General features: G+C 17.6%; 6 protein-coding genes across 6 annotated transcripts; 4 read left to right on the forward strand and 2 right to left on the reverse strand.

Moving 5' to 3' along the window:
• Positions 1-1,593: 1,593 nt before the first annotated feature.
• On the forward strand, positions 1,594-2,731 carry PGAL8A_00212900 (cochaperone p23, putative; the record flags this gene model as incomplete). The annotated part of the gene is made up of 2 exons (XM_028670834.1): positions 1,594-1,598; positions 1,993-2,731. 2 exons carry the CDS (start codon positions 1,594-1,596, stop codon positions 2,729-2,731), a joined length of 744 nt encoding a protein of 247 aa, XP_028527547.1.
• Positions 2,732-4,530: 1,799 nt separating this feature from the next.
• PGAL8A_00213000 (glucose-6-phosphate dehydrogenase-6-phosphogluconolactonase, putative) lies at positions 4,531-7,182 on the reverse strand (the record flags this gene model as incomplete). Its single annotated transcript, XM_028670835.1, has 1 exon — positions 4,531-7,182. One exon carries the CDS (start codon positions 7,180-7,182, stop codon positions 4,531-4,533), a length of 2,652 nt encoding a protein of 883 aa, XP_028527548.1.
• A 1,174-nt stretch (positions 7,183-8,356) lies between these two features.
• PGAL8A_00213100 (conserved Plasmodium protein, unknown function) lies at positions 8,357-11,347 on the forward strand (the record flags this gene model as incomplete). The annotated part of the gene is made up of 1 exon (XM_028670836.1): positions 8,357-11,347. The coding sequence occupies one exon, from the start codon at positions 8,357-8,359 to the stop codon at positions 11,345-11,347; it is 2,991 nt and encodes a 996-aa protein (XP_028527549.1).
• An 891-nt stretch (positions 11,348-12,238) lies between these two features.
• PGAL8A_00213200 (RNA-binding protein, putative) lies at positions 12,239-13,840 on the forward strand (the record flags this gene model as incomplete). Its single annotated transcript, XM_028670837.1, has 1 exon — positions 12,239-13,840. One exon carries the CDS (start codon positions 12,239-12,241, stop codon positions 13,838-13,840), a length of 1,602 nt encoding a protein of 533 aa, XP_028527550.1.
• A 517-nt stretch (positions 13,841-14,357) lies between these two features.
• PGAL8A_00213300 (tRNA intron endonuclease, putative) lies at positions 14,358-14,813 on the forward strand (the record flags this gene model as incomplete). The annotated part of the gene is made up of 3 exons (XM_028670838.1): positions 14,358-14,463; positions 14,547-14,659; positions 14,748-14,813. The coding sequence occupies 3 exons, from the start codon at positions 14,358-14,360 to the stop codon at positions 14,811-14,813; spliced, it is 285 nt and encodes a 94-aa protein (XP_028527551.1).
• Positions 14,814-15,381: 568 nt separating this feature from the next.
• PGAL8A_00213400 (conserved Plasmodium protein, unknown function) lies at positions 15,382-19,272 on the reverse strand (the record flags this gene model as incomplete). The annotated part of the gene is made up of 1 exon (XM_028670839.1): positions 15,382-19,272. The coding sequence occupies one exon, from the start codon at positions 19,270-19,272 to the stop codon at positions 15,382-15,384; it is 3,891 nt and encodes a 1,296-aa protein (XP_028527552.1).
• Between the last annotated feature and the right edge of the window lie 120 nt (positions 19,273-19,392).

Genomic DNA, 19,392 nt, shown 5'->3' on the forward strand with positions numbered 1-19,392 from the left:
TAATCATAATATAATGATTCGTTTCAAACTTAAGTAAAATTAAAAATTATAAGTATTTGTAAAATTCTTTTTGATAGAAACTAATTATATAAAAGAGTTTAAATATAGAAATATAAAAAATAAAAATTTATATTGTATTATCTTGTATTTACTTTGCGGCATAATTTTTTAAAAATATAGAAAATTAACAAAATAACTACAATTTATTTTTTTATTACATAATAAAAATTCTACTTTTAGAATCTTATATACAAAAATGTAACAATTTATATTCAAAAAATATCAAAGAATTTTTTAAGCAAATGGTACATTTAAAAAAATCCTTATTTTTTATAGATAAAAAGAAATCCTTAAACACTTAATATTTGTTTTTTCTTAACTCAATTCATACACTACCTTATAAAAAATTAATATTTAAATTTCCTTTTTTTTATTTATATCTTTTATTATCATAATAAAGTTCATATATAAAAAAATATTGATATTCTTTTTTTATTTTAATTTATATTTTTTTTTTTTTTACAATAACTTTTATAAAGATGTAAAGAAGCTATTCAAAATTATTAAAAGACGTAAATGATTACACCTTTAAGTTTTCTAATGTAAAATAATTTACAAAATACAAAAAGTATTTCCATATATATTATTCAAAGTTTTAATTAAAATAATTGGCATGTAATAATATTATAAATATTTCGAAATATTTCATATTTTTATTTCGGTACAATTTATGTTTCATTTATTTTCAATATTCATTGATTTTATAAACAAATTGCATTTATATAAATATGTTTAAGCAAAAATTATTTTTTTGCTAAAGAATATGTATTGTAGAGTACAAATTTAAAAAAAAAAAAATGCAACTTTAATTTTATTTTGATAAAGTACTAATCAGAAGAATTTTAAAAAATTATAATTCAACTATATGTTGTTTTAATCTTTTTTTTTTTTTTTTTTTTTTTTAATTNTTTTTTTTTTTTTTTTTTTTTTTTTTAATTATATATTTTACTTATATCTTCTCATAATTTCATGCTTTTAATAATTTAATTTATAGAAGGAATTTTTTTTTTTTTAAAGTATGAACTACTAACATCATACTATTATATTTTAAGATACGAAAAAAAAAAAAAAAAAAAATATAAATGGTGAGCATGCCAATGCAAGTTCTCTATTTTTTTTATATATATATTTAAAAAAAAAAAAAAAAAAAAAATATATATATATATATATATTTGAATTATTAAGAACATTCACAAGAATTTCAAAATTCCTATAAGCAGATAAATACAAATTTTTTTTTTTATTTTGAAATAAAAATTACAATTTTGTCAGTGATACAAAAATAAAAAAAAAATAAAATAAAAATTAACTAAAATAAATTAAAAAAAAAAAAAATATATATATATATATATATATGTATATATATCCCAATATATTTATATATTACAGTATTATATTTATTTATAAATAATTCTTAATTTTTCTCAATTAAAAGTTTTTTTCTTTTACAAAAAGTTAAATCATAGCCTAAAAATAATTAATATTTTCCCCACTTCTTTTTTATTTAATATTTTCAATAAAAATTTTTAAAAAATGCCGTAAGTTTAAAAGAAAAAAAGGATAATATTAATTTTTATTATTTTTATCTTACATAAATTTTTTTTTGGAGTTATTAAATTATATTACTGATTCATATCATCTACATTTTTTATATATAATGCACTTTTTTGTATTATACAGATATGTTTATATATGTAATTTTATAAAATGAACATTTTTTTATTTTTAAATAAAGTTTTTTTTCCATTTTATAATTGCTTTGCATTTACAGAATTACATTGAATAAATATATTTTAGAATGTTATTTCTTACGCAACATATAGAACTAATTTTATATCTTTTATATTATAAATTATTTTTTAATTTATGTTTAATTTATATACGTTCATATATATTATTTTCATATTTATATGTATATTTTTAATTTTTTAGATTATATCCAATAGTTTTGTGGGCTCAAAAAAAAGAGTGCATTTATTTAACTATAGAATTACAAGAAATAGAAAATGTGAAGATTGACCTTAAAGAAGACAAGTTATATTTCTTTGCCACGAAAGATAAAAATGAATATGAATTTACTTTAAATTTTTTAAAACCAATAAATGTTGATGAATCTAAATATAGTACAAAAAGAAATATAAAATTTAAAATAATAAAAAAAGAAAAAGAAAGATGGAAAACAATAAATAATGATGGAAAAAAACACTGGATTAAATGTGATTGGAATTCATGGGTTGATACTGATGAAGAAAATAAAACAACTGAATATGATGACATGGCAATGAATAGTTTCGGTGGAATGGGAGGTATGCCTGATATGAGTCAACTAGGAAATATGGGAGGAATGGGAGACTTAGATTTTAGTAAATTAGGTAATATGGGTGGTGATGATATGGCGAACTTTTCAGGATTAGGTGGAATGGATCAATTTAAAAATATGCCAAACATGAATAATATGAATGATGACGACTCTAGCTCATATGGTGATGACTCAAGTGAAGAAGATGACGATGATGAAGAAGAAGATGATGATATAGATAATAAAAATACTGAAGAAGAAAAAAAAAATGAATGCAATGATTCTAAGTGTAATATTGAAAACGAAAATAGAAATGATTCAGAAAATAAAATTCAAGATCCCATTGTTGAAGTTCAGGAACCTGTGGCTTAATTTTTAAATATATTTATTATATATATATTTATATAATTTATTTTTTTTATTATATATATGTGTTTTTTTATATTCCAATAGAATATAATATTTTATTTCAAAAATGAGAAATAATGACAATTAACGCGCAATATATATCAATATTATGAAACTCTCTTTTTATTTAATATTTTTTATATTTATTTCATAATAATATATTTTTATAAAATGAAAGTTTTTTTTTTTCTTTATTAAAAAGAAAAAAAAAGTTCTTTTAGTAAATATTATAACTTAATGAACAATAATATCTTTAAAAAAAAAAAAAAAAAAATTAAATAAACAATATTTATATAAAAAAAATTGAGAGAAAAAAAGTAATAATAATGTTTATGAAAAAAAAATTTGTTATATAAATATATATGTATTTTATATAAATTTCTAAAATATAACATCAATATTTATATAATATATAAATTTATATGTTTATATAATAAATCTTTACTTTTTATTTATTTTTTTTTTTTTTTTTCATCAATTAAAGAGGTAAAAAGAAAATCCTTTACATGTTATAATAATGTCTTTTCATTATTTGTATTTTAGACTACTATTATTTTTTCATAAGTATAAATATTTATAAAGGTATTAAATTAGAGAAAATAACAATTTCCTTTGTGCAAAACATTTCTGAATCACAAAAAATAATTTTATTTTTTTTTATGACCAGTTCATATTATTCTTTCAAAAAATATTTGTATTATTATATGTGCGTTATAATATTTTTCTAAATATATATAAAAATATCTTTCAGATTAGAAAAATCAATTATTATAATTAAAAATGAGTTGCAAATAAACCTTTTGAAGAAATGTCATTTTCACTATATATAGTTCGTAATAATTTTTTTACTAAAATCATAAAAATTGGTATAATATTTTAATAATTTTTTTTTTTAACATAGAATTTTATGAAAAGTACAAATTTATTGTTTATTAAAATTATTTAAGATACATATATTAACCCAACAAAAAAAAGGTAAATTTTTATCTGAATAGAAGAAAAATTCTAATAGAAAGGTGAAAAGCTATTTTTTATAATATTGTTCATATGTATTGAAAAACTAATAATATTTTTCATTTTTTTTATTAATATATCTGTATGTACATATGATATATTATTTTTTATATGTTCTAAAATTGTCTTTTTATTTTTACTTGTAAGTTATTTTAAACCATAAAGATTATTTTAAAAATAATATAATTTTTTTTTTTTTTTTTTCTGCTTGCTTTTTATACATTAACATTATTAGTGACAAAAATTCTTACCATTAAGCAAATAAGCATAATATTTTTTATATATTATGTTAATTAAAAAAAAGTAAATGAACAGTAAAATTTTTGGATGTGAGTATATAAATATTTATAACACATTTATTTATCATTTAAAATATATAATTAATGTAAAGGAGATATGTTACGGCTATAAATTATGCTAACTACAGAAAAAAGGTATGCTATCAGCATTATAATATTATTAAATTATTGATAATTAATCATATATGTAAATTATAAAAAAATATATTTTTTTTTTTTTCTTTGTTTTAAAAACAATTACATAAGAAATAAAAATTTTTAAAACGTATATTTTAAAACTTTAAATAATATGAATGTTGTATAAATACTATAAATTAAAAGACGCACTTGTATTTTAAATGAAATGGATCAAATATTGAATTTAAATATTAACTTTTTATATTTTCGTGTATATATAAATATAAATATATATATATATATAATAAAAAAATAAAAATTGAATTAGTAGAATTAAATTATATCTAACAAATTATCATCATAAAAGGAAGATTTTCTAACAAATTCAGGTGTTTGTGTATAGTTTTTACCATAGTTATAGTATTTCTTTACAAGACCAAAAACTTCTTTCGGCCCTGAAGATCCAAATGGATATTTTAAAGGTTTTATTTGTTTTTCCTGTAGTTCATTTAATAAGGGAGTAAATATCCTCCAAGATTCGTATAATTCTTCATCTGAAATAAATTTTTTTTTATAACCTTTAAAACACTCTAATAGTAACGTTTCATATGCTTCTGGAACATTAATTTTTTTATTTTTATCATTAACTGTTAAATTTAATTGAACCTCTTCCATTTCATCACATCCTGTTTTTTTTATCATCATTTTTAAATATATTGCTTCTACAGGTTGCAAAATAATTACAAATTCATTATTGTACATATTTTCATCAGAGGATCCCATAATATTATGAAATTGAATTCTTATTTCACAAATATCTTTATTTAATCCTTTTCCAGCTTTAAGTATTATAGGAACTCCATACCAATTAATAGAATTAATATATAAAATACAAGTGCAAAATGTAGGAGTAATAGAATCCGGTTTTATATGTGGATCATCATGATAACTGTGATTTCTTTTTGATTCATCGATGTTTTCATCATTTCCATCTGTTTCTTTATAATTATCTGATTTTACGTATTGTCCAATAATTGTATCTTCTAATTTTATAGAAGGAATACATTTTAATATTTTAATTTTTTCATTTTTAACTGATTCATCATTTAAATGAATTGGGTCTTCCATAGTTATTAATGTTAATAATTGTAACATATGATTTTGCATTACATCTCTTATAATTCCATATGGATCAAAATACTGACCTCTTCCATATATTCCCTTCGTTTCCTTTAATGTAATTTTTATGCATTTAATAAAATGTCTATTCATTAAAGATAATAAAAAAGTATTAGTAAATTTTAATTTTAATAACCCTGAAACCATATCCTTTCCTAAATAATGATCAATTCTATATATGTATTGTTCATTGAAGTTTTCTAATATTTGTTTTGATAAAATTTTAAAAGATTCTAAATCATTTCCAAAAGGTTTTTCTAATAATATTTTGTCTGTACCGTTATTATTTAAACAATGCTTCTTATAGTTTTTTAATGTACTAACAAAAATATGAGGTGGTAATGCTAAATACAACATTCTATTTATAACATAAGAATAATTTAATGCTATATTTTTCTCTTCTGATAAATCTACTGATTTATTCGTTATTTGCTCATTTCTTTTATTTTCACTTATATTTTCTTTTTCAACATTATCATCCTCTCTTTTATGATCACAACATTCTGATTTATAATAATAGTTATTATTATTTAATATAGCTTCCTGTTCTTCTTTGTTCAAATATTTATTAAAATTTTCAAAATCTTCTGAACATGAATAATTTCCAATATAATACCTACACCTATTTTTAAAGGAATTTAGAAGATTTTTTTTTTTACAAATAGAAAAATCTTCATAGCAATGTAAACACTTTTTTAGGTTTATAACTATTTTATCAAAAAATGTTTCAAAATCTTGAACTGTTCTTGCAAAACCAATGATTAATACATCTTTTGGTAATAAATTATTACAGTATAATTTAAATAATGCTGGATATATTTTTTTTTTTGCTAAATCACCTGAACATCCGAATAGTATTATTGTTAATAATTCTTTTTTATTCAAATTACTTACCTGCATAGATAAAGAATTATTTGAATTATATATTTCTTCAATTGTTTTTGTATAATTTTCATAACCACATGATATTACAGTAGTATTACCAGTATCAATTAAATAAACAGCTGGATACAAATTATAATTAACTTCTATATAAGATTTTAAAAGCATCTTTTTCCATAAATCTAATTTTTCTTTTGAATTTAATAAAAAAATTTTGCTTGATGCATTCGCTAATAGTTCTAATGATACTGTAATTCTTTTCCTAACATCAAAATTATTTGTTGTAGTAAAATAAACATATTCATTTAATAACTTTAAATTGTCATTATCGTTATCATTATTTAATAATTTTAAAAATTTTTCCTTATATATATAACTATTCTGATAATTATTCATATATATATTATAAAATATGTTTGGGAATAAACTAGCAATATGAAAATCATTTCCCATTCCTAATATTGCAATGTCTACTTTTTTATATTTTTTCATCATTAATTTTATTTTCTCATTGTAATCTAGTACGCAATCAACTATATTTTTTGTTGTATCTGGTTTAAATAGTTGTTCTTTTTTATTTATATTTAAGTCATCGAATAAAAATTTTATATTATTATAGTTGCTTAATTTGTGATCATCACTTTTATATCTTTCATCAATCATAAAAAAAATTAATTTAGTTCTATCTATCTTAATATCTTTAATTAATGATATGTTTTTATATACATCTATAGGTGTTTTTCCTCCTGATAATCCTATGACTACATAACCATTTTCATTACTTAATTGTTTTTCATGAATTTCTTTGCATATATAATATGCAGATTTTACATTAAAATCATTTAGATCTTTTGTTTCCATATATTTTACATTGTGCAAATAGTCCATTTCTTCAACCATTTTTAAAAAATTTTTATAATCCATTTCCTTAAAAATATTATATACTTTTAAATATGGAAAATGAAAATTGTATTATATAGATGTATTATTTCAATTTTTTACTTTTAAATAATTAATATAAGTTATTATAGTTTTTCAATAAATTATAACGTAGAAATTGCTTTTCTTTTTTTTTTTTTTTTTTTTTTTTTTTATCTTAATAAATATATGACATTTTTCAATAAATAATAACTTTTATGTATTTCCATATAAGTGTAATTATTAAGTTGGATAAAAGTTTATAAAACTAAAAGTTTATAGAAATTACTTTGTATAATGTTTTTTTTTTTTTTTTTTTTTCTTGTTTTTTTTTTTTATTCGTGTTTTATAAAACTTTGTATAGATTTATGTTTATATATTTAGTTATTAATAGCACGTTCTTATATAAATAGAAAAAAAAAGAATAAACATTTTATAATATACTCATTTAATCTTAAATAATTTAAATAAATATTTCTTTAATTTTCTTATATACAGTTTTATTAAACAAATTTGATCATTTATAATTTATTTTCTTTATTCTAAATTAAAATGTATTCTTTTTGCTTATTTTGTTTAGAAAAGAATCAAAAGAAAAGGAATAAATGGATAATGCAAAAAAAAAAAAAAAAAAAAAATAAAATTTTGAATAAAATTAAAGCTATGAAAAAAAAAAAGAAAAGGATATAAGAAAAAAATAAAATAAAATAATCCCTAAATATTTTATTTATAAATTCAAAATATTAATATATGGAAGTATCGAAAAAAAACATTTTCTTGTAAACGTATGTATGCACGCAAAAGAACTTGAAATTTATCAAAATATTTATATATATATATATATATATATATATGTTTTTTTTTTTTTTATTGATATGTTACGTTACAGTCTCCTTTAACATTTTTTTATTTTTTAAACATGAGTAGTATTTCAAATAAATTTCAATTGTTTTAATTCGTTTTATGTTAAAAAAGATTGAACATGACAAATAATACTTTTAAAATTTTTAAATTGTTTATAAAAAAATATAAATTTAATCATTAATTAAATAACAATTATCGTAAATTTCTATTAAACATATTAAAATTAAGTAAAGTATATAATTTCAATTTTTTATTTTAAATTATTTTTGTTCTAATATATTATTTTTTTTAATGTATAAAATTTTTTATTTAAAAGATGTTAAATACAAAACAAAAAGAACATAAGGAAGAAAAACCGCATCAAATATACTATAAAATAAATAATGAAACTTTATATATATATAATAACAACATAGAATATAAAAATAATAATAATGATTCTCTAGATATTAATAAAGATTCATCTATATTAAATGAGATAAATCCAATAAACAAGAATAGGAATGAAATAATTTTAGATTTAGATATTCAAAAAAAAAAAAGAAAAAGATGTGAGGAAGTGAAGAAGAAAGCTAATAATTACAATGAAAATTTTGATGATTCAGAAAATAGTAATGGAAATAATTTTAATTATAATAATGATAATAATATAAAAAATAAAAATGTAAATGAAACAAAATATTTTGAAGATTATGAAGAAATAAAAATTGAAGATAAAGTAGAACAACAAAATAGTAACCTACTGAAAGTCAATGAAGCACAAAATATTTTTGATGATTTTTATACATTATCTGAGAGCGAAGATGAAAAAACTATTTTAAATAAAAATGAACAAATTAGTGATGATGTATTAAGTGAAAATGAATCAGTTGAATCGACATCAAACAATTATGGGAAATATAAAGACATAAATCCAGAAGAATTAATTTCTTTGTATGAAAATGAAAATAGCATAAATGAAAAAGAGCATGATAAGGTTAAATTTGATGAATATTTAGATCAAAACTATAAAGGTCAAATAATTATTGATGGAAAAAATGAAGTTGATGAGTTTTTACTTGTTTCAAGAATAGCTTACTATGATTTAGTTAATAAAAATCAAGAAGAACAATCAGAAACGAAACAAAATAATTCTGTAAATTTTTTAAACAAAAATAAAGATGAAGGAAATTGTTCAAGTAACGAATACTCAGATTCAGATGATTCAGATGAAGAAAATGAAAATTTTAATTATCATTTCAAAAGTAATGATAATGAACAATCCATTAATTCTACTACATATTTGTCAAATGATGATAAATTAAATGATAATAAAAATAATGATAAAATAAAAACGGAATTAAATAATGACGAAGATCAAAAAAATGAGGAAAAAAATGAAAAACATGACGATGAAAAGGATGATATAAAAAATGTAATAAAGGAAGAAATCAAAAATGAAATAAATTACGAGATAAAATATGAAATAAAAGATGAATTAAAATATGAAATAGAAAATGAAATTAAATATGAAATAGAAAATGAAATAAAATATGAAATAGAAAATGAAATAAAGTGTGAAGTAAATAATAAAATAAAGTATGAGGTTAAAGATGAAGTAAGATACAAAATAATGAATGAAATTAAAGATGAAATAAAAAGTGAGATTAAAAATGAGATTAAAAATGAAATAAATTATGATAAAATAAACAGTGAGAAAAACAACTCCTATTTAAACCATAGTGAAAAAACATATTCAAAATGTTTAAAAAACTTAAATGAAGGACATATACCAGAAGAAGCTAAAGTAATAAAAGAAAATGAATTTGATATATGTGAAAATAAAAAAGCATATCACATGTATAATCGAATAAAATTAATAGGAGCACCAGAAAGTGTAAAAGAAAATATAAAAATAGAAAAAATTGGTAAAATGATAAAATTTGAAAATGATATATTGATTATTCAATCTACTAATTTTGAATATAATTTAAGTATTGGTTCAGTTTTATGTCTAGAAAATCGTAAGATAATTGGTTGTATTATTAACTTAAATTCAAATGAAACAGAGGTATTTTATTATTCAAAATTAATTTTTCCTAATATTAAGGAGGAATTAAAAGAAAACATAGATATTTATGTTGATTTAAAACATGCTTTATACATGAATTTGGGTACAAATGTGTGCTCAGAATTATTTAATGTGTTAAAAAACCCATCAATACCTTACGTTTTTATTAACTATAATGATTTATATAATATTGCGGATACGCAATTATGTGAAAAAAATAATAATAATAATAATGAAATTTCTAACAAAGTGGTTAATAACATATCTGGTTTTAATGGAAAAAACAAAAATGTAAAAACTGTTTATATAAATAAAAATATAAAAAAATATAATCCCTATAATTATAGAAATCATTATAAAAAAATTTTAAAAAGCTATAATTCACATAAATATAAAAAAGCAAAAACTTTTGTTGATTCTTCTTATAAAAATATGAGTTATAAATTTAAGAATTTATCCTATAAAAACATAAGTAATGTTAATGAAAGCATTAATTCAAATAATAATAGTCACAATATTTTTAATAGTAACATAAATAATAATACATACAACAGTACATATAATAACTTAAATACTATAAATGGTGTGAATAATTTGAATAACATAAACAATTTGAACACTATGAATAATATAAATAATAGCACTACTATGAACATTATGAGTAATATAAATAGTATTAACAATGTTAATAATTTAAATATTGTCAGTAATTTAATGAACAAAGGTGTTAATAATTTGTCTATGCATAATTCTAATATTCAGTGTAATTATAATCATTCATATATAAACACAAAATTCAATAAAAATTTCATAGGTAACAATCAATTAAGTATTTTTAGTAACACAAAAGATATATCTAGACTATCAAATGATATGACAAATAATATTCACAACGTATATAATCAAAGTGTTTACAAATTTAAGTTAAATAATACACTAAATAATGCGAACAAATATAACTTAACTAATAAAATGAAAAAAAATATTCTTAATAATTTTACAGGAGTTAATCAAAATTTTCATTCTAATTTAGTAATTAATAATAACAAAAAATTTAACTCTTTTTTCACACCACAACCATATAATATATATAATAAGTATAACCCTAAAATATTTAATGGGATTAAATTTAATAAGAGCGATTATTTCACAAATTTTAATTCAAACAATTACAATAACCATTTCTATAATTATAGCAATGTAAATTCAAAAAAAAAAATTATAAATATAAATAATATTAATGAAGGCAAAAAGTAACATATTTTTTTTTATCATTTTTGCATATATCGCTATATTTTTTTTATTTGTAGATTCTATATTATAATAATATATATCGCTCTATATTTTAAATATTTATATATTTTTTTATTGTGTTTATAAATATTTTAAGGTAGTTTATTCTTTTTGTAATAATATTTATTAATACGTATAAATTTTTAAATATTATTTTTTTCTATTTAAATATTTAAATTGTTTCTTCTTTAAATATTTTTTTTTATTCTATTTTGTTTTATGACTTTTTTTTTTATTTTTTTATTTTATTACATAATACTTCATAAAAAAGTTTTATAAAACAAAAATTAATATAAATGCTTTATAACTATAAATAAATGTTTATACTAATACGTAGGTAATTTTTTTGTTTTTAATTATTTTATACTTTTTTTTTTTTTTTTTTTGAATAAAATTATAATTCTCCTTTTTTTAATTTTTTGAAGCAAAAAATAATTTAAATAAAATAATACATAACAATTTATATTATATAATCACAAATGTTATGAGGATATAAAAAAAAAAAAAAAAAAAAAGAAAAAAAGTATATTGTGTATTAATATATTTCATGTAAAAATAATTATTATTTCTTAAATTAAAAAAAAAAAAAAAAAAAAGAAAAATTTATTCAGATAATAATTTAATATTATATATATATTTTACTTTCTATTATTTTTATTAAAATAATTTAAACTCCAATATTTCAAGTTTGTTTTTAATAGGCTTTTACAAGTATATAAAGTATAAATTTGTATATTTTTTTTTTTTTTTTTTTTTTTTTTTTTAACATTGTATAATTTGTAAGTAAATGTATAATTTTTTTTTTAATTCTATTTGATTTAAAAACATAAGCTTAAAAAAAAAAAAAAAAAAAAAATGGATAGCTTATATGGTGATTTACCTCCTCCAATATCTAGTAAAAATTTAGGAAAGAATGAAAACATAAATACTTTAAGTAAACAAAAAAATTATATTGAAATAAATAAAAATATAATAACCCCTGTGGTTGTCCAAAAAAAAATTGCAAATATAAAAAATTTAAACAAAAACATAGATCATAAAAATTCTGAAAATGAAAATGATATAAATAATTTAAATAGTGAACTTAAAAATAATAACGAAACAACGAAAAATGTTAAAGTGGACAATAAACATTTAAATAATCAAAATTTAAAAAATGATACGAAAATAGAAATAATAAATATAAATAAATCAATTCAAGACGATTTAAAAAAAATAAGTGATAGATTAAATAAAATACAACAGTGTAATAAAAATGAACATACATTAAGTAGTAATGTAAATAATGAAGAAAAATCTAATACAAATATAGAAATAAATTTTAAGAATAAAATTAATGAAAGAATAACAAATAATTTAAGTGAAAATAATATAACAAATAATTATATTAAAAATGAATTATATGACAAATATTTCATTACAAATGTAAATGAAGATTATGATCCTAACAAACCTAATGACTTAAACAAAATAATAAAGGAAAGAAAAAGGAAGAAGCTTATTATGCTAGCTGAGAAAAAGAAAAAACAAGAAATAGATCAAATAGAAGAAACGAAAGAAAAAGACAAAAAAACATTAAAAGATTTTGAAAACAATAAAATATATAGATATAATGGAAGTAATACAAGTGAGTATTTATTTGAAATGGAAGAAAAACAAAAATATAAAAAAAATTATATAAAAAATGAATTAAAAGATGAAAAAAAGAATGAAGAGGAGGAATACAAAAAATGGGAAAGAAAAAATAAAAAAGGACAAAGTTATAGTGAAAGTGAAGATGAATTAAAAGATAGAAACGAGGAAAAGATAAGAAAAAAAACTAAACAAAATACATATGATGATAATATATTAAATGTAAAAGGTGAAAATGGTGATTTGTTGAATAAAAATAAAGAAAAAACAAATAATTTAAATGATATTAAAAAAGAAGAAACAACTGTAAAAAAAGATTTTGCTACAAGAATGATGGAAAAAATGGGATGGAAAAAAGGTGAAGGGTTAGGAAAAGATAAACAGGGAATTAAAGCTCCATTAATTTTACAAAAGGTTGATAAAAGAAGTGGTGTTATAATACAAGCACCTTTAATTTTAAAAAATAATGATTTAAAAAATGAAAGTAATCCTTGTGAAAATAAATATTCTTCATACGCAATTAATAATAGTTGTACTAGAATTATTGTTTTAACTAATATGGTGACAGTTGATGAAATTGATGATACATTAAAAGATGAAATTGAAGAGGAAGCATCAAAATTTGGTAATTTATTAAATATAAATATTGTTGTTGATAAAAATTCTCAAGATGCCCTTGCTGTTAAAATATTTTGTGAATATGAATCAAAAGAACAAGCTAAAAATGCAATGAATACTTTTAATGGTAGAATATTTGCTGGTAGAAAAGTAGATGCTTCTTTTGTAAATGAAAATGAATATTATTCAAATAATAAAAAAAATTAAATATTTTATATTAAAATAAAAAGAAGTTTTAAAATTCTGATATACATATATTTATTTTTTATTTTGCAAACTATTTAAATGTGTTATTGATGTTCATATATATTTAAAAATTTTTTTTTATGTTAATACTTTTAAATGAAATTTTTTTATTTATATATTGAAAACATATATTCCTTATAATTTTTTTTAATATTTTTTTAATTTTAATTGAAACTATTTTATTTTATTTTTTTATGTAAAAAAACATTTTATTTTTTAAGGTTTTCAATTTTTTTATATAAGTAAAATTCATTGTTTTTTTATTATGTTTAAAGTTTAATTATTAAAAATGTAAATTTTTTTAAAATAATATAAATTTAATCATTATTTATATATATATCAAAACATATGTATATATTTACTGATATACTAAAAATCCTGTAAAAATCAAACATTCAAGAAAAAATATAAAAAAAAAATAAACAGAAATTAAAGCTTTAAATGTAAACTGAATAAATTCGTTTTTTTTTTTTTTTCAATGATACTTAAAAATGTTAAACGTGAAGTTGTTTTTAATGATTTAAATAAATATTTTATTGTTGTTGATGGATTTAAATATGGAGCAGATTACATTTTGTATAAAAGTATCTATAAATATAAATATATATTATTTAAATATACACATATACATTTATACATATTTATAACATTTGCACAATTTATTTAGATAGCATTGGACATGAGCACGGATTTGCTTTAGTTTTTATAAAAGATAACGTGATTTTAAATGATAAAGAAAAAATTATAATAGTTAGAATATGTGAAAGTGTTAAAAAAAAAGTAAATTATAGAAAAATATAAAACATTATCTTTTTTAATAAAATACTTTATATTAGAACTTTATTTTTTATTTTTCTTATTTACATAGGCTATTATTGCATATGTTAATGAAGAGACTTTGGAAATTAGATATGAGGAAATATATAGGAAATAATTAAAAATAAATAAAAAATAAAAAGTACAAAGGAATGCCACTTTTTCAATTTTTGTCAACAAAAAATTCTACTAATGCATATTATAAAAAGACTAATAAAAATTTTATACATAATATATATTATATATATTTTCTTTTAGTTTTATAGCTAAATAGAAAAATTGTCTTACAAACTAAGTAAATAATAAAAATAAAATTTACAGCATATTTTATTTAAATAAGTTATTAAAAAAAGAGGTTTATAATTTAATTTTATTATATGAAAAAATTGAAACATTAATTAAAATGAAATTTTTTATAAAAAGAGAAATGCAAAAATATAAATATTATTAAAAAAAAAGTATAAAAAATAATAATGAAAAAGAAATTAAATAGGTTTATACAAGAGAGATTACTCAAAATATTTATTATAAAAGATTAAGTAAAATAGCAAATAAAATACATAGTAAATATAAAATAATATTTTAATCATAATAGTAAATAAAACAAAAACTAAATAGTAAAAAAAGTATTAATTTAAAAACTATATTAAGAGATAAATATATATTCATAATTTATCTTAAAAGTTCTATGCTTGTAAATTGAAAGTTATAATTTTATCTTTTATTGAAAAATTTAACTTATTTAATAAATTTCCTGTATTCCTATTTATCAAAGATAAGCTTATTGGTAAAGTATTATCAGTTATACATAACTGTATTAATAAGATATATATCATAAGTTTACACTTTATTTTATCTGTTACTATGAAGCGATCATTCTGCTTAACTAAAAAGGTATCCATAAAGTTTTGAAGAAAAGATGAGGGAAAATAGCTATCTCCATTTGATATTAATTCACACGCCTTTTTTTTTTCAGTTTCGCTAAATTTATATATTAAGAATTTCCATATATTATTTTTGTTAAAAAAAGAATAATGTTGTATTGTTGCAAAAGATAGATACGAATTTAAAATAATAAAAAGGGTTGATAATTGTGGTATCGTTAATTTCTTTTTAATTGATAGTGATTCATTTTTATTATAATATATTAACGTTTTATAACAGATAGGATGTATTTCTTTTTGTACTGATTCTATATCAATATTTTTATTTAATATATTTAAAAATAAAGAATTCTCAAAGCGTTCGTAAAAATTTACCAGAAGTAAACTTTGTAAGGAAAAAGAATTTAAAATGTTATTATCTTTTCTATTCTTAATATATGGAGGTATGTAAAAATCTTTTTGAATCTCTTTTTCTTCATGATTCTCAATTTTATTATGTTTTGCACTTTTTAGTATTTTCTTTTCTGAGGTGAAATCTTTTTGAATTTCTTTCATTTGTTGCTCCTCTTGTAAGGGTAAGGTTATTTTTATTTCATCTTTAAAGTTTTGAATTTGAATTATGTTTAAAATATATAAAAATTTTGGATACAAATATAATAAATAATATAATAATATAAATCTATATTTATCAATAATTTTATTAGAAAAATCTTTATTTTCATCATTCCACTTATAATTTAATAAATAATCATTAACCTTTAATTGCATGTTTTCTTCTGTTACATTATTTCCATCTATTATACTTTTATTATTCATTATGTCATTTTTAATTGAATTCATCAAACTTTCATAAATTTGATTTATATTATAACTCATGTTTTTCAAAACAAATTGTTTAGATGGATCATAGTGTTCATAGTGTTTGCTTAATAACAAATTTAAGGAAACATCATAAATATTTTCATAATATGAATTAATTAATAATCCATATAAATAATCTTTTATTAATCTCATATGATTTTTCTTAAAAAAACTGTTTTTATAAAAATTACTATAGTTAAGTAATTTAAATTGAAGTCTATTTATCCATTTATGGGAATAAATTTCATTCCTTACAAAATTAGAGTAAAATTCTTTCTTCTTTTCTTTTTTAGAATTTACTATATACGTTGTTAGTTCTGCATAATTGTATATATCTATTTTATATGTTTCTTCTTCTATATTTTCATCAATAACAACTATGTATTCATTAATTGTGTTATTACTTTTACTATTTATATAATTCTCAACCTTATTAAAATTTTGATATACTCCATTTAACTTTTCTTTTTTTTTTAATACATGTTTTATATTTTTGTATTCATTATAATTTTTTTTAATATTTTCGTTTATGTTATTTTTTAAATAATCTATAGTATTTTTATAAATATTAACATATTCACTATTGTTGATACAATATATATCCAATTTCCTATCAGATATATCGTCCACTTCTATCTTAAAACCTATACATTTTGAGTTAATTAAAGGATGTATAATAAAATTCTTTTTTAAATGTAGCATATTAGATTTTTCTAATATATTTATTTTATTATTAGTATTTGAATTTTTATAATTTTTTCCTTTTAAATAGTTCATTAGATTTTTTACTTTTCCGAAGCTATTTTTTATATCATTATCACTATCATCACTATCCAGTACAATTGCTATTTCTTCATTTATCTTGTTTAAATAATTTTCAAAAGAATTACAATGCACATTATCATTTTTTCTATTGTTACATTTATAATTTGCAATGTAACGATATTTATATATATTACAATCCCATACATCGTCTATATATTTATCATCAATATTTTTAATTTTTTTAACATTCATATATTTTTTATTCATTCCATTAAATGATAAAATATCATCATTGCTACTTATTTGATTTATTAAGTAATCATTATTACTTATTTTCTTTATATTATTTCGTGAATCTAAATATAAAAAATCGTCCGAATCATCATCTTCTTCATTTTTAATTATTTCTATAGGCTTTTTTTTTTGCAAACGGCTTTCTCTAGTAATGCCAGTTTTATCTGTATATAGTAAATTATAAAAATTAAAAAATATTTTATCAAAAAATACATTTGAATAATTTTCATCATTAATAATATTGGGTTTTAATACATCATAAAAATCATCACTAAAACATAATATATTTTGATTCTTTGTATCTTCTAAATATTTTTTTAATTTTTTGAAACTTAAAAAGTTATTATTCTTATATTTATTAAAAATAACATTTAATAAATTATATCCTTTACTTCCTTTTTTAATTCTCAATAATAAATCATTAAAATTATCTTTTAAATAATTTGCATGTAAAATATGACAAAATATATTATTTTTCGTTGTCATATATATATATTTGTTTTGATGATAAACAATATCATAATCAACATTAATTGGATTACATTTTTCCTTATTTATAAAAATATGTGTCAACAGATTTATTTTTTTATTAACTTTGGAATTTTTTAAAATTAAAGGATAATTTAAATTATCATAAATAGTTATATAAAAAAGTATTTTTATGTTTTCTTTACAAGATTTACATGTTTTTACAGAATTAGTACAATCATGTGGAATAAATAATTTTTCAATATTTTCCTTACTTAAGCTATTATATTTATTTTTTTTCTTTAGCATTTTTTCAAAGAAAATATCGTGATTATTGTAACAATAATTTAACATATTATATCTTAGTATTCTATATAATATTCTTCTTTTTTTTTTTTTAATATAACTTTTATTATACAAATAGCAATTATATAAATATATTTTATAAAAAAGGGTATTAATTTTTCCTATTTCCATATTTTTGCAATGTTTATTTAACAACTTTATTTGCAATATTCTTTTTTCTCTTTTTTTGGAATTTTTTACAATTTTAATTAAGTCTCTTAAATAAGATGGATATCTATTTAGTAAATTAATTTTTGTTTTTTTATAGTTATTTTCAACTTTATATTTTTCTGTTTTTGTACAATTATCTTCACTTTTTATACTTATTTTTGATTCATTATTTGATAAATCATCTGAGTTATTCATATTATTTTCATTTTTATTGTTTTTAAAATTTATTTTTTTAAGACAATTTTTTTCTATAACAATTTCCTCTTCACTTGAAGTATAAATTTCACTGTCATCATCATAATCAAATAAAAATTTGTTATTATGGATTAATATGTTATTATCAATTAATTCATTTAGTAGACTTTTTTTTTTTTGTTTTTCATATAATTTGTTTTTATTCTTCTCACTACTACTGAATGAATTATCAGGATTTATAAAACTTTCATTATCTTTATTTAAGTCTTTTTTTAAAAATAATTCATTTATTTCTTTATAAATTATTAAATATCTTTCAATAATTTGTAAGCATTTATCATAAAATACGTCAAAATTACAATTCTTTTCATTATAATCATAAAGAAACTTATCAAGATTATCTTTAATTAATTCCTTAGATTCATTTTTACTTTTTATTACATCTTCTTTTAGTTTTTTTAAATCTTTCAGATGGTTTTTTAAGACATTAAAATCGTATTTATCTTCATAATCAATAAAATTAATATTATTTTTATTTAAACCTTTTTTTAATGAAACCAAAACAATACTATCTTTTCTATTCATCCTTGCCATTTTAATTTTTTTTTTTTTAATATTTATTTTCTATTTATTTCTTTTTGTTCTTTTTCTTTTTTATTTTTACCTTTTTTTTTTTTTTTTTTTTTTTTTTTTTTTCTTTTTTTTTTTTTCCTT

This window comes from Plasmodium gallinaceum (assembly GCF_900005855.1).
Source record: "Plasmodium gallinaceum strain 8A genome assembly, contig: PGAL8A_v1_76, whole genome shotgun sequence".
In the NCBI taxonomy this organism is placed as follows: Eukaryota; Apicomplexa; class Aconoidasida; order Haemosporida; family Plasmodiidae; genus Plasmodium; species Plasmodium gallinaceum.